The sequence below is a fragment of the Pseudophryne corroboree genome, unplaced genomic scaffold (genome assembly GCF_028390025.1).
Source record: "Pseudophryne corroboree isolate aPseCor3 unplaced genomic scaffold, aPseCor3.hap2 scaffold_1234, whole genome shotgun sequence".
Lineage (NCBI taxonomy): Eukaryota > Metazoa > Chordata > Amphibia > Anura > Myobatrachidae > Pseudophryne > Pseudophryne corroboree.
Window position 1 is genome coordinate 51,455 of NW_026967860.1, and position 16,044 is coordinate 67,498.

Sequence of the window (16,044 nt, forward strand, 5' to 3'; positions counted from 1 at the left end):
AAGTAGCAATCACATTTCCTACAGCCCCCTGTAGAGAATGCAGGTGCATACGCAGGACGGGCGCTGCGCATGCGTCCGCAAGTTTTTCTCAATAATTCCGTTTGGATCACACACTGTAGTCCAACCTGAATTAGGCCCAGAGTCACCATCTTACAGGCAGCCGGTGAAGGGAGTAGAGAATGGGTGTTATGTGGCAGGAACGGGCTGGTTAGGTAACAGCCTGGCTGCTGCATTCTCTACAAGCTACAAGCGGTGCAATTCTTTTGCTGGGAGACCCAGGTAGAGGATATTGCAGTAGTCTATGTGTGATGATAAAAGTGCATGTATGACTGTAGGTAGATCTTCTGAGGGAAATAAGTGCTGGAGTCTGACTATGTTCCTCAGATGAGGATCTGATTGTGGCAGATACCTGATGTCTAAGTGTCACTCTACCATCCAGGACACCAAGATTCTGCACAGGATCAGCATTATGTAAACCTGAACCCCCAAGCGTAAGTCTGGTTGGTAACAAAGCTGAGCTGTAGCCCTGTCCTTTGTTGGTGAGCTAGCATAAGGACCTGTTTCACCTGGATTAAGTCACAGCCCGCTGGCAACACCCACACCTGGAGCTCAGCTAGACATTTAGGATTGGTACTGGGTTCTCAGTACCCAGAACAAAAGACAGACCATCTGTAGGCAGTGGTAGATGAGGGCATGACAGCTGATTATTTCACCCAGTGGTTACATGTATATTGCAAAAAGCACAGGACATAGGATAAGAACCTTGAAGAACAACGCATGGCAATAATAAGTATACTCCAGAAGATTAAAATGGCTTCTCACCTGTGTGATTTCTCTGGTGTGTAACAAGATGTGATTTCTGTCTAAAACATTTCCCACAGTCAGAACATGGAAATAGCCTCTCACCTGTGTGAGTTCTCTGATGTATAACAAGATCTGATTTCCGGCCAAAACATTTCCCACACTCAGAACATGGAAATGGCTTCTCACCTGTGTGACTTCTGTGATGTATAACAAGATCTGATTTGTATGTAACACATTTCCCACACTCAGAGCAAGAATATGGCTTCTCACCTGTGTGACTTCTCTGATGTTTAACAAGATCTGATTTATATGTAAAACATTTCCCACACTCAGAACATGGAAATGGCCTCTCACCTGTGTGACTTAGCTGATGTCTAACAAGTTGTGATTTCTGGGCAAAACATTTCTCACACTCAGAGCAAGAAAATGGCTTCTCACCTGTGTGACTTCTCTGATGGCTAACAAGTTGTAATTTGTCTGCAAAACATTTCCCACACTCAGGACATGGAAATGGCTTCTCACCTGTGTGACTTCGCTGATGATCAACAAGATGTGATTTCCGTGAAAAACATTTCTCACACTCAGAGCAAGAAAATGGCTTCTCACCTGTGTGACTTCTCTGATGTATAACAAGATGTGATTTGTCTGCAAAACATTTCCCACACTCAGAACATGGAAACGGCTTCTCACCTGTGTGACTTCTCTGATGTCTAACAAGCTCTGGTTTGACTGCAAAACATTTCCCACACTCAGAACATGGAAACGGCTTCTCACCTGTGTGACTTCTCTGATGTCTAACAAGCTCTGGTTTGACTGCAAAACATTTCCCACACTCAGAACATAGAAATGGCTTCTCCCCTGTGTGACTTCTCTGATGTATAACAAGATGTGATTTCCGGGCAAAACATTTCCCACACTCAGAACATGGAAATAGCCTCTCACCTGTGTGAGTTCTCTGATGTATAACAAGATGTGATTTCCGGCCAAAACATTTCCCACACTCAGAACATGGAAATGGCTTCTCACCTGTGTGACTTTGCTGATGTCTAACAAGACATGATTTCCAAGTAAAACATTTTCCACAGTCAGAACATGGAAATGGCCCCTCACCTGTGTGAGTTCTCTGATGTTTAACAAGTTGTGATTTCCGGCCAAAACATTTCCCACACTCAGAACATGGAAATGGCTTCTCACCTGTGTGACTTTGCTGATGTGTAACAAGACATGATTTCCAAGTAAAACATTTTCCACAGTCAGAACATGGAAATGGCCTCTCACCTGTGTGACGTCTCTGATGTCTAACAAGATATGATTTATATGTAAAACATTTTCCACACTCAGAACATGGAAATTGCCTCTCAGCTGCCTTAGCTGGCTGATGGGTAATAAGCTTTGTGTTCTGTGTAAAACATTTGGCATCTATAGAACAGGGAAACACTGTATCTACTCTCAGAGCTGTAACAAATGCTCCAATATCAGAGTGATCAGGAGAACATTTCCCAGGATCAGGGGGATCAGATGATAGAGCTGGATGTATAATTGGGGTAATGGGGTTATCTCCTGGAGAATCCTGTCTACTGTCATTATCTTTTATGTCACAATCCGGGGATAACATTAGACGTCCTTCAGAGATATTCCTGCTTGTGTGTCCATCTGCTGGAAATAAAATACATTATGGAAATACAAAAATGAGAACACACAATAACAAATGTAATATTATAATAAGACTTAGATATCTCTCTCTCTTGTACTTGTAACTAACCATGAAGTATAGATGGAGATGTAGTCACTCGCCAAGTCCTATGTCAGCACCAATGTAAAACAATGGATGGGGAACACATCGTATGAATTGGAGATTCTAGATGAACAATAACATCAGTCATATGAGCTGATGGATCAGAGAAATGTCTCCTAACGTTACTCCTGGAAGCATTGGTAAGGTAGCATTCCTTTATGTGTGTGCTCATATGCTGGTAAGCCTGTACATGTGTTGCTCACCCTTATATAAGGTATATTGCTACAGCAGAGTACGTGTGGAACAAGGTAACTTACATGCAATACACCATATAATACCCTGTAATCATCATCATCTTCCAGGTTATAATCCACTTTTACACCCCCCATCATCAGTGTCTTACCTCTATTCTCTCAATAGTAATAAGGATGATGTGTGTACAGTAAGTATGATATAGAGAATTACATATCAGGATCTATACAGCTGCCGCCATACTTCTGCTTCTCATACGTGTGCTACTGGCAGCAGTGAACATCTGAGTGAGATTGCAGGGAAGACAGCAGAGTCTGATGAGAAAGAGATTGGATCTGCCTTTGCAGGGATGTACCACACCTGTCACCCCTGTTAGTATATAAAATAATAAATAAGAGGGGCCTGAGTCCATCCAGACATGCTTTCTGGAGCTTTTATTACTACGTGGCTTCTTATCTACCCTACCTGATAGCTGTCGGCCACCACTGGAGGCAAGAAACAATCTATTAAGTCCCCCACTTCTCCTGCCCTAAAGCCGCTCACTCCGCTCAGTCCGGGCACCGTTCACTGCCGCAGCCTAGTGACGCAGCTGAAGCCACGGGCTGTATTCTGGAGCTAAGTGTGCCCAGTCTTTCCTGCACGCTCCGGATAGCTGACTTGGAGGCACTTTTGCCTCAGGTGGGAGCACTGGCTCTTCCGCTACTGCTGGGGGCAGAACAGGCTGCGCACAGTCACCGGAGCCCGGCAGTGATATTGGGAAGTGAGGTGATGATCAAGCACTCTTGCTCCGTTGCCCTTTCTCCAAATTCCACTAGCCGATCTGCTAAGGTATCCGTGTCGCCCCACCTGGGACGTTGGACCTCCGGCCCTGCTAGGTATGAAACATGGCTGCTGCTAATAGAGAGGCTGGGGCTTGTGGGTCTCACCGGTTCTGTACAAAGGTCCACTGGTAGGCCGCCCTCTTCAATGCCAACGCCCTTAGTACTCTACCTCCGCCCAGCGGGACTCCGCCAAGCTCACGAGTGCCGCCCTCATGATGCTTCTGGACACATTGAAAGGGATATCCACACCCTTCTCCTGATACACGATCTCCAGATCGTCCTTTGACATTCCACTGAAGACCGCCATCTTGTGCGTTCTCCTGCAGTGCAGTTACTCCTCTCCTAACTCGGCTTCTCCAATCAGGTGACCGAAAAGCCACCTAGGATTATCCCACCGCTATGCCAGCAATTTCTGTGACTGGATGCTTCTGTACGAAAGCCCTCACCCTGCCTTGCGTCCTGCTCCAGTCACAGAATGGATGTTTAGGTCACACGGGATCTGGCCAATTAGGGGATTCCCAATTACCATTAGTAACCGCCTATTACTGACTCCACCCACTGCGTAATGGGCAGGTACTACACTGCCACCACCAGAATCCTTGTCGCTATGGAGTCTGGAACCATGGTACTGCTCTGTATGTGTCTACACGCTATCTTTCCACACCTGTGTGGTGTCGACGAATCACCACTAGTCGCTGGACTTGGCCTCTGCACAGTAGCTGGCGGGAGGCGAAGCTTGGAGACGCTGAGTGCACCCTGGACAACCGGAAAACGGAACTATGTTTGGCATAGCACTGCAGATCACAAGATGAAGCGGTCATCTTGAGGCAGATGTTTATTCACCCAGTCTTAAAAAAGACTGTTCCCTATTGCTAGTGGCAACAGCAATACAGCAAGATGTTTACAGCAGAGTGAAAATAGTATAATACCTCTGGAGGCTAACAGGCCTCTTCTTTTTATCTTACGCCAATACACATACCACAGGGGGCAAGTCCACCGTGCTGTTCTCAACCAATCATTGTTTACCCATGTGATGTGCATGCCTTGGCCACATGCACAGCTATCATTGTCCTCTACGGACGGTGGGGAGTAGTCGCTCTCCTTTGACCGTCCCATCCTGGAGGGTTGGTATCCACCCTGGTGACGCTCAGTCTAGGCTGGGGGAAGTTTTCCCATCTAAACTACTTTCAGGAATCTGCCCGGGTACCCAGCTCACCATCTCCAGTCTAAAATTGGGCTCCAGAGATGGGCAGCCTAGATCCCAGGTCAGGCTTTCCTGCCCACCAAAGGTGATCCCTAAGGAGCTCCAGAAAACCACTCAGCTTGTTTTAAAGCTGAGCTGCTCCTCTCTCTCCTCATGATACTTCCATGTGGGAGGCTAGAGAGGAAGGCATTCCATTTTGGGGGGAAAGTACTGGGGGAATCCACCAGCCTACACCAGGCATGTCCAAATTGCGGCCCTCCAGCTGTTGTGAAACTACATATCCCAGCATGCCCTGACAGTTTTGCTGTCAGAGAATGCTAAAGCTGTGTCAGGGCATGCTGGGATGTGTAGTTTCTCAACAGCTGGAGGGCAGCAGTTTGGACATGCCTGGCCTACACAGTAATGGATTCCCCCCTCCTGGGACACACAAACAAGTGCATTCCACCTTAAATACAATTCAAATACACTATACACATTGGCCCTCATTCCGAGTTGTTCATTCGCTAGCTGTTTTTAGCAGCCGTGCAAACGCTAAGCCGCCACTCTCTGGGAGTTTATGTTAGCTTAGCAGAAGTGCGTTCGAAAGGAACGCAGCGCGGCTACAATATTTTTTTGTGCAGTCTTAGCTTGCGATCACTTCAGACTGTTCAGTTCCTGTTTTGATGTCACAAACACGCCCTGCGTTCGGCCAGCTACACCTGCATTTTTCCTGGCATGCCTGCGTTTTTTTGAACACTCCCCGAAAACGGTCAGTTGACACCCAGTAATGCCCTCTTCCTGTCAATCACTCTGCGGCCAGCAGTGCGACTGAAAAGTGTCGCTATACCTTGTGTGAAACGACATCAATCGTTGTTAAAGAACGCCGTGCGTGCGCATTGCACCGCATACGCATGCGCAGAAGTGCCGATTTTTTTGCATGATCGCTGCGCAGCGAACGAAAGCTGCTTGCAAACAACTCGGAATGACCCACATTGTTGCTTAATAAAATATATACACATACATACACACACATATACACAGTGTTTGCAAATACGCTCTATAGCGCGTATTTTACCCAGATCGGAGGACGGGGACTCACTTTTCAAAAACGTGTGGATCCCCGAGGACGCGCTCCGCTGCAGCCAATTCATGGCTCTCAATTAACTGCGCTTCCTGCCTGTAAAGAGGAGGTGGAGCCTTACCACTACCAGTCCTCTGGTGGTGCCTCCCCCTCCTGGTCACATGCAGCCGCGGATTCACATGGGGGCCGGGCAGAGAATGAAGACGGCTCTACGGCTGCTCTACGCTGTGCTGCGGGCGGGAGGTGAGCGCCGGTGACAGCGTAAGTGCTGTGGGGTAGGGTAAGTAGCCTAGGAGCGGGTGGCTGAACTTGGGTGGTGGCTTTCCTTGCATGCCTTGTGTGTCTTCTGGGAGTGTCATGGGCTTGTAGCCCGACCTCAGTGGTTGTTTCAGGCATCCACTACAGTAAGTTTCCCTGATATTCCCAGCGCCATTCACAAATAGACCAAGCTAAGGATCTATGAGACTATAACATGAATCAATTGTGCAGGCACTGCTGCTACCTGTGGTGCACCCGCTACTTCTTCAGTCAAAAGCATTTATACAAGTGATCTGAGCCCGGGCAACATCATATAAGGCTAGAAATGAGAAGACACACCGGCATCCCAATCGCAGCACTGCCGACACCTAACCCTCCCACTCACAGCCTAACCCTAACCTCCCCCCAGCACTGCCGACACCTAACCCCCTTACCCACTGCCTAACCCTTACCTCCCCCCAGCAGTGCCTAACCCTAACCCCCCTTACCCACAGCCTAACCATAACCTCCCCCCAGCAATGCCTAAACCTAACCCCCCTTACCCATAGTCTAACCCTAACCTCCCCCCAGCAGAGCCTAAACCTAACCCCCCTTACCCACAACCTAACCCTAACCTCCCCCCAGCAATGCCTAAACCTAACCCCCCTTACCCATAGTCTAACCCTAACCTCCCCCCAGCAGAGCCTAAACCTAACCCCCCTTACCCACAACCTAACCTCCCCCCAGCAGTGCCTAAACCTAACCCCCCTTACCCACAGCCTAACCCTAACCCCCCTTACCCACAGCCTAAACCTAACCCCCCTTACCCACAGCCTAACCCCCCTTACCCACAGCCTAACCCTAACCCCCCTTACCCACAGCCTAACCCTAACCCCCCTTACCCACAGCCTAACCATAACCCCCCCTACCCACAGCCCAACCCTAGCCCCCCTTACCCACAGCCCAACCCTAACCCCACTTACCCACAGCCTAACCCAACCCCCCTTACCCACAGCCCAACCCTAACCACCCTTACCCACAGCCCAACCCTAACCACCCTTACCCACAGCCCAACCCTAACCCCCCTTACCCACAGCCTAACCCTAACCCCCCTTACCCACAGCCTAACCCTAACCACCCTTACCCACAGCCTAACCCCCCTTACCCACAGCCTAACCCTAACCCCCCTTACCCACAGCCTAACCCTAACCACCCTTACCCACAGCCTAACCCTAACCACCCTTACCCACAGCCTTTTCAGGACACTATAGTGTGTATAATAGCGTCTCTCCCCCTTATTTACACCCCTGTACCAGTTTCCTGTGTGTCCTGAGTGTCTGGAGGGGCTGTGTGTCCTTCCTGCTGCAGCTGTAAGCAGAGGAAGGCGCCAAAACGCCACTGGTCCCGCTCTAAGGAAGCTCCGCCCCCTGTAATGGCGGCAGAGCTATACATTTATACTGGCAAATGTCTCCTAACAGGTGTAAAATGTAACATGAATGCCTGTTTCCACCACCGCTGCCAGTGTACACAGGGGGCTATAGCGTATCCCTCCGTACAGCGTCCGTATGCCGCTCCTGTGATCGCGCTGCAGCAAGAGCCGGGGGACCTCCCTAGCGGGGCCCCCGGTTTGTACTCGCCACTCTTCTCACCTCCCGGCATTGTTAAGGGTGTGTGACGTGCTGCGATTGCGTTTGCTAATGCACAATGCCCTGCTGTACCAACAACCTCTCAGTACGGTGGTCCTGCAGCGGGGAAGCGGCTCTGACGCCTGAAGAGACCGGTAACCGCCCCCACTCCCCCAACTCCCTCAGTGCAGGTATACTGTTATACTGTTGCCCAAACAGTATACCGACAATAACAACGTTTAAAATAAACGGAGGAAAAATCCTCTGGAGCTCCAGAGTGGCATCCTCTCCTGAGGGCACACTGTTCTAAACTGGCTGCAGGAGGGGGCATAGAGGGGAGGAAGAAAGCACACCCAGTGGAAGAAATCTAAAGTACACCGGCTCCTTTGGACCCCATCTATACCCCATCGTACAAAGTCCCCAATATCCCTTGTGGATGTTAGAGAAAATAGGATTTTAATACCTACCGGTAAATCCTTTTCTCTTAGTCCGTAGAGGATGCTGGGGTCATCATAGAACCATGGGGTATAGACGGGATCCGCAGGAGACATGGGCACTTCAAGACTTTGAAAGGGTGTTAACTGGCTCCTCCCTCTATGCCCCTCCTCCAGACTCCAGTTATAGGAACTGTGCCCAGGGAGACGGACATTTCGAGGAAAGGAATTATTGTTAAACTAAGGTGAGATTCTTACCAGCTCACACCTCAAGAATGCCGCAGAACGTGGCATTCAACAGAACACAAGCCAACGGCATGAACAATTGCAGCAACATGCTGACAATAACGTAACACAACGTGTGTGTAACCACAACTAATAACTGCAGATACAGTACGCACTGGGACGGGCGCCCAGCATCCTCTACGGACTAAGAGAAAAGGATTTACCGGTAGGTATTAAAATCCTATTTTCTCATACGTCCTAGAGGATGCTGGGGTCATCATAGAACCACAGGGTTATACCAAAGCTCTAAAACGGGCGGGAGAGTGCGGATGACTCTGCAGCACCGACTGACCAAACTTAAGGTCTTCATTGGCCGAGGTGTCAAACTGTAGAACTTTGCTAATGTGTTTGACCCCAACCAAGTAGCTGCTCGGGAAAGTTGCAATGCCGAGACCCCCCGGGCAGCCGCCCAGGATGAGCCCACCTTTCTAGTAGAATGGGCCTTCACAGATTCCGGTAACGGCAATCCAGCAGTGGACTGAGCATGCTGAATCGTGTTACAGATCCAGCGTGCAATGATCTGCTTGGAAGCAGGACACCCAATCTTGCTGGGAGCATACAGGACAAACAGAGCCTCTGTTTTCCTAATCTGAGCCATTCTGGAGACATAAATCTTCAAAGCTCTAACCACATCCAGAGATTTTGACTCCGCGAAGGCGTCAGTAGCCACAGGCACCACAATAGGTTGTTTCATGTGGAAAGAGGAAACCACCTTCGGTAGAAATTGTTGAGGTGTCTTCAATTCAGCTCTATCTTCATGGAAGATCAAATAAGGGCTCTTGTGAGACAAGGCCGCTAACTCAGACATCCGCCTTGCAGATGCCAAGGCCAACAGCGATGACCACTTTCCAGGTGAGGAATTTCAACTCCATCGTCCGTAAAGGTTCAAACCAATGTGATTGAAGGAACTGCAAGACCACATTAAGATCCCATGGTGCAACTGGAGGCACAAATGAAGGTTGGATGTGCAACACGCCTTTCACGAAAGTCTGACCTTCTGGAAGGGAGGCCAATTGTTTCTGAAAGAAAACCGATAAGGTCGAAATCTGTACCTTAATTGAGCCCAATTTTAGGCCCGCATCCACACCTGCTTGTAGAAAATGGAGAAAACGTCCTAGCCGAAACTCTTCCGTAGGAGCCCCCTTGGATTCTCACCAAGAAACATATTTTTTCCAAATACGGTGGTAATGTTTAGACGTTACCCCTTTTCTGGCCTGAATAATTGTGGGAATGACTTCACTGGGAATACACTTACGGTCTATGATTTTGCGCACAACCGCCATGCCGTCAAACGTAGCTGTGGTAAGTCCTGATACACGCACGGCCCCTGTTGTAACAGGTCCTCGCGCAGAGGAAGAGGCCAGGGATCTCCTATGAGTAATTCCTGAAGATCTGGATATCAAGCCCTCCTTGGCCAATCTGGGACAATGAGGATCGCCCGGATCTTTGTTCTTCTTATGATCTTTAGAACCTTTGGAATGAGAGGAAGTGAAGGTAATACATACACCGACTGAAACACCCATGGTGTCACCAGTGCATCCACTGCAATTGCTTGAGGGTCCCTTGACCTGAAACAATATCTCTGAAGCTTCTTGTTGAGACAAGATGCCCTCATGTCTACTTGAGGAACTCCCCAACGACTTGTCACCTCTGCGAAGACATCCTGGTGGAGGCCCCACTCTCCTGGATGGAGATCGTGTCTGCTGAGGAAGTCTGCTTCCCAGTTGTCCACTGCTGGAATGAAGATCGCTGACAGAGGGCTTGTATGCTTTTCCGCCCAGCGGAAAATCCTTGTGGCTTCTGCCATTGCCGCTCTGATTTTCGTTCCGCCCTGATGGTTTATGTACGCTACTGCTGTTACATTGTCCGACTGGATCAGTACAGGCAGATCTCGAAGATGTTCTGCTTGCAGAAGGCCGTTGTAAATGGCCCTCAACTCCAGAACATTTATGTGGAAACAAGTTTCCTGACTTGACCATCTTCCTTGGAAGTTTTCTCCCATTGTGACTGCCCCCCCAGCCTCGGAGGATTGCATCAGTGGTCAGCAGGATCCAGTCCTGTATCCCGAACCTGCGCCCCTCTATGAGGTGAGAGCTGTGCAGCCATCACAGGATTGATACCCTGGTCTTGGAAGACAGGATTATCCTCCGGTGTATGTGTAGGTGGGACCCGGAACACTTGTCCAACAGGTCCCACTGGAACACTCTGGCATGGAACCTGCCAAACTGAATGGCCTCGTAGGCCACAACCATCTTCCCCAGCAACCAAATGCATTGATGGATTGACACTTGCTGGTTTCAGAATTTGTTTGCCCAGACTCTGAAGTTCCAGAGCCTTGTCCACTGGAAGAAAGACTCTGTAGTTCTGTGTCCAATATCATTCCAAAAACGACAACCGCGTCGTCGGAATCAACTGTGATTTTGGCAAGTTTAGGGGCCAACCATGTTGCTGAAGAACCGTCAGGGAGAGTGCAACGTTTTGCATCAACTGGTCCCTGGATCTCGCCTTTATCAGGAGATCGTCCAAGTATGGGTCCTTGCTTGCGAAGGAGAACCATCATCTCCGCCATCACTTTGGTGAAAATCCTCGGAGCCGTGGACAGACCAAACGGCAACGTTTGAAATTGGTAATGACAATCCTGAATTGCAAACCTCAGGTAAGCCTGATGCGGAGGATAAATGGGAACATGTAAGTAGGCATCCTTTATGTCCACCGACATCATAAAATCCCCTTCATCCAGACTGGAGATGACTGCTCCGAGAGACTCCATCTTGAATTCGAATTTCTTTAGGTAGAAATTTAGGGATTTCAGGTTTAGGATTGGTCTGACCGAGCCGTCCGGCTTCGGGACCACAAACAGGCTCGAATAAACACCTTCTCCCTGTTGTGACTGGGGAACCATGACGATAACTTGATTTTGACACAACTTTTGTATTGCGTCGCAAACTACCACCCTGTCCGGAAGAGAAGCTGGTAAGGCCGATTTGAAAAAACGGCGAAGGGAAACATCTTAAAACTCCAGCTTGTACCCATGGGATACTATTTGTAAAACCCATGGGTCTAGGTCCGAGCGAACCCAAAACTGACTGAAGAGTTCGAGACATGCCAATTCCACCGCATAGGAGCCCCAACGTCATGCGGTGGAATTGGCAGAAGCCTGGGAGGACTTCTGCTCCTGGGAGCCTAACAAGGCTGGTGATCGTTTACCTCTTCCCCTTCCTCTAGCAGCAAGGAAGGAAGAACCACGCCCTTTCTGTATTTATTGGGCCGAAAGGACTGCATCTGATAGTGATGCATTTTCTTTTGTTGTGGAGGAACATAAGGCAAAAAGGATGACTTACCTGCGGTAGCTGTAGAAACCAAATCATCAAGGCCGTCACCAAATAAGGCCTTACCTTTATATGGTAGAGACTACATACTTTTCTTGGAATCAGCATTCCATTGGTGAATCCACAACGCTCGTCTAGCTGAGACTGCCATGGCATTGGCCTTTGATCCCAATAGACCAATATCTCTCGCAGCTTCCTTAAGGTATGCTGCCGCGTCCTTGATATAACCCAGCGTTAAGAGGATGCTATCCCTATCTAGGGTATCTATTTCAGAAGACAAGTTGTCTGCCCACTTTTCAATAGCCCTACTTACCCACGCAGACGCAATGACAGGTCTGAGTAGCGTACCTGTGGTCGCATAAATGGACTTTAACGTAGTTTCTGGTTTACGATCCGCAGGATCCTTAAGGGAAGCCGTGTCAGGTGACGGGAGAGCCACCTTTTTAGTCAACCTAGACAAGGCCTTGTCCACAGTAGGGGGGGTGACTCCCACTTTTCCCTATCTGCCGAGGGAAACGGATAAGCTACCGTAAATCTTTTGGGAATCTGAAACTTTTTGTCAGGACCTTCCCAGACTTTTCAAATGGAGTGTTCAGTTCATGAGAGGGAGGAAACGTCACCTCAGGTTTCCTTTCCTTATACATACAGGCCCTTTTATCAGGGACAGACGGGTCCTCAGTGATATGTAATACATCTTTAACTGCCACAATCATGTATTGAATGCTAGTTGTCAATTTTGGATCTAATCTGGAATCGCTATAGTCGACACAGGAATCAGAGTCTGTGTCGGTATCAGTGTCTGCCAACTGGGCCAACGTACGTTTTTGTGACCCTGAGGGGACCTGACTTTGGAATAACATATCTTCCACAAATTTCTTCCATGCCAGGGTCTGCGACTCAGACTTATCTAACCTCTAATAAGAGCCACATTAGCATTCAAGGCGTTCAACTCATTTACCCAATCCGGCGTCGGCGGTGCAGACTGGGTCACCCCCGCAGCAGTCTGTGTCCCCAATACAGCCTCCTCCTGGGAAGAGCCTTCAGCCTCAGACATGTCGACACACGTGCACCAAACACCCACAGACACACCGAGCATATAGGGGACAGACCCACAGTAAAGTCTGTCAGAGAGACACAGAGGGCTCACAACCCAGCGCTAAATCAACGGGTCTGAAAACACCAAGAAATTGCCTCAGACCTAAAGCGCTTTTACAGTCACATATATATTGCACCAATTGACCTGCCTCCTCTCCGTTGTGTACCCCTGGTACTTGTCAGTGTGAGGAGGACCAGAGTCTCTGCAGCCTGCGGAGAAGAAATGGCGCTGTGAGGAAGAAGCTCCGCCCCCTTAATGGCGTGCTTCTGTCTCGCATTTTCTGATATTTATACTGGCGGGGGTTAGGACAGTGCCGTGGCACTAATGTCTCCACTTGCCAGTGGAATAATGAGGATGATTTTAGCTGCCCAGGGTGCCCCCCCGCCCGCGCCCTGCACCCTGTAGTGCTGTGTGTGGGAGCTCAGCACGCAGCGTCTGCCCGCTGCGCAGTACCTCAGAAAATGCCGTCAGTGAAGCTGAAGTCTTCTTTTCTTCTGCTACTCACCTGTCTTCTGGCTCTGAAAGGGGGTGACGGCAAGCTGCGGGAGTGAGCATCTAGGCGTACCCAGCGATCAGACCCTCAGGAGCTAATGGTGTCCTGTAGCCAGAAGCAGAGCCATTGAATTCACTGGAAGTGGGTCATACGTCTCTCCCCCAAGTCCCACGAAGCAGGGAGAATGTTGCCAGCAGCCTCCCTGAACATAAAAAACCTAACACAAAGTCTTTTCAGAGAAACTCAGTAGAGCTCCCTGTAGTGCGTCCAGTCTCACTGGGCACAATTCTAATACTGGGGTCTGGAGGAGGGGCATAGAGGGAGGAGCCAGTTCACACCCTTTCAAAGTCTTAAAGTGCCCATGTCTCCTGCGGATCCCGTCTATACCCTATGGTTTTATGATAACCCCCCCCAGCATCCTCTAGGACGTATGAGAAAAAGGAATGGTTTATATATAGACTGGCATGTGCTAATAGAGACACTCTCATTGAATACCTGGCATGTAATACTATAGGCAGAGGTACTGCTAGCACACAGTATGGCTGCTGTTGACACACAGTGACATGATGTGAGGGGGAGAGCAGGAGTATAATAGGGGCTGATGTCTCCTGATATATGAGATACACCAGAGAGTGTGGGGAGGAGACTGGTCAGATCTCTGGGCTGGTAACACACAGTGACAGGATATGAGGAGGAGAGCAGGAGTATAATAGAGGCTGATGTCTCCTGATGTATGAGATACACCAGAGAGTGTGGGGAGGAGACTGGTCAGATCTCTGGGCTGGTAACACACAGTGACATGATGTGAGGGGGAGAGCAGGAGTATAATAGGGGCTGATGTCTCCTGATATATGAGATACACCAGAGAGTGTGGGGAGGAGACTGGTCGGATCTCTGGGCTGGTAACACACAGTGACAGGATATGAGGAGGAGAGCAGGAGTATAATAGAGGCTGATGGCTCCTGACTCCAAATGAGATTTATGGTAAGAACTTACCGTTGTTAAAGCTCTTTCTGCGAGGTACACTGGGCTCAACAGGGAATTACATTGGGGTGTAGAATAGGATCTTGATCCGAGGCACCAACAGGCTCAAAGCTTTGACCTTCTTCCCAGAAAGCATAGCGCCGCCTGCTCTATAACCCCGCCTCCGTGCACAGGAGCTCAGTTTTTGTTAACCAGTCCAATGCAGTAGCAAGGAAAAGAGACAATTGTTAGTAGCCACACACACACACACACACACACACACACACACACACACACACACACACACATTCTCATGACAGGAGAAAGTGTCAGCGGCTAATGCCATACCAACCCAAAAAAGCTAAGTGCATCAGGGTGGGTGCCCTGTGGAGCCCAGTGTACCTCACAGAAAGATTTAACAACAAGTTCTTACCATAAATCTTGTTGTTTTCTGCTGCGGGGTACACAGGGAATGACATTGGGGATGTCCTAAAGCAGTTCCTTACGGGAGGGGACGCACTGTAGCGGGCACAAGAACCCGGCGTCCAAAGGAAGCATCCTGGAAGGCGGAAGTATCAAAGGCATAGAACCTTATGAACGTGTTCACTGAGGACCACGTAGCCGCCTTGCACAATTGTTCAAGGGTCGCACCACGGCGGGTCATCCAAGAAGGTCCAACCGACCGAGTAGAAAGGTCCTATATGATAGCAAGAGCTAGAAGGCCAGCCTGTACATAAGCATGTGCAATCACCATTCTAATCCATCTGGCCAGGGTCTGCTTGTGAGCTGGCCAGCCACGTTTGTGAAAACCAAACAGACCAAAGAGAGAATCAGACTTCCCGACGGGAGCTGTCCTCTTCACATGGATACAGTGAGCCCATACCACATCCAAAGAACTCTCAAGTCAGGAGAGGCAAAGGCCGGAACCACGATCTCCTGATTAAGGTGGGAAGAGGACACCACCTTCAGTAAATACCCTGGACGTGTTCTAAGAACCGCCCGATCACGGTGGAAAATCAGATATGGGCACCCAAATCAGACAGCTGTCTAGCAGAGGCAATAGCCAGCAGAAACAATACCTTAAGGGAAAGCCACTTAAGGTCTGCAGATTCAAGAGGCTCAAACAGAGACTCTTGTAACACCTCCAGAACCACCGACAGGTCCCAAAGAGCCACAGGCGGGATGTAAGGAGGTTGAATCTGCAACACACCCTGAGTGAACGCATGCACATCAGGTAAGGTCGCAATTTTTCTCTGGAACCAAACCGACAAGGCAGAAATATGAAGATTGATGGAGGCCAGACGAAGGCCCAAGTCCAGGTCCTGTTGTAGTAAGGCTAAAAGTTTGGCCGTACTAAACTTGTAAGCATCATGATTGTTAGTGGTGCACCAAGCACCGTAAAAATTCCAGATCCTATGGTAAATCCGAGCAGAGGTCGGTTTCCGGGCCTTCAACATGGTTTGAATGACCGCCTCAGAAAATCCTTTGGCCTTCAAGACGGAAGCTTCAAAAGCCACGCCGTCAAAGCCAATCGGGCTAAATCCTGATATACACAGGGGCCCTGAATGAGGAAATCTGGACACTGCGGAAGTAGAAGGGGATTCTCTATCGAGAGACCCTGAAGGTCTGAGAACCAATGTCATCTGGGCCACGCTGGAGCGATCAGAAGTAGGATTCCTCCTTCTTGCTTGAACTTCCTTATTACT

The 16,044-nt window shown here is 49.2% G+C and overlaps 1 protein-coding gene across 2 annotated transcripts in view; it reads right to left on the reverse strand.

The window, feature by feature from the left end:
- Positions 1–804: 804 nt before the first annotated feature.
- LOC134993038 (zinc finger protein 345-like) overlaps positions 805–16,044 on the reverse strand; it is a 65,346-nt gene continuing 50,106 nt past the window's right edge. Inside the window, exon 6 of one of the 2 annotated variants that reach the window (XM_063950832.1) lies at positions 805–2,457. In XM_063950832.1, coding sequence (XP_063806902.1) covers positions 806–2,457 — 1,652 coding nt within the window. In that variant the 3' untranslated portion in view covers position 805. Of the gene's footprint in view, positions 2,461–16,044 lie in introns of both variants that reach the window. The other variant, XM_063950831.1, reaches the window with a different exon arrangement.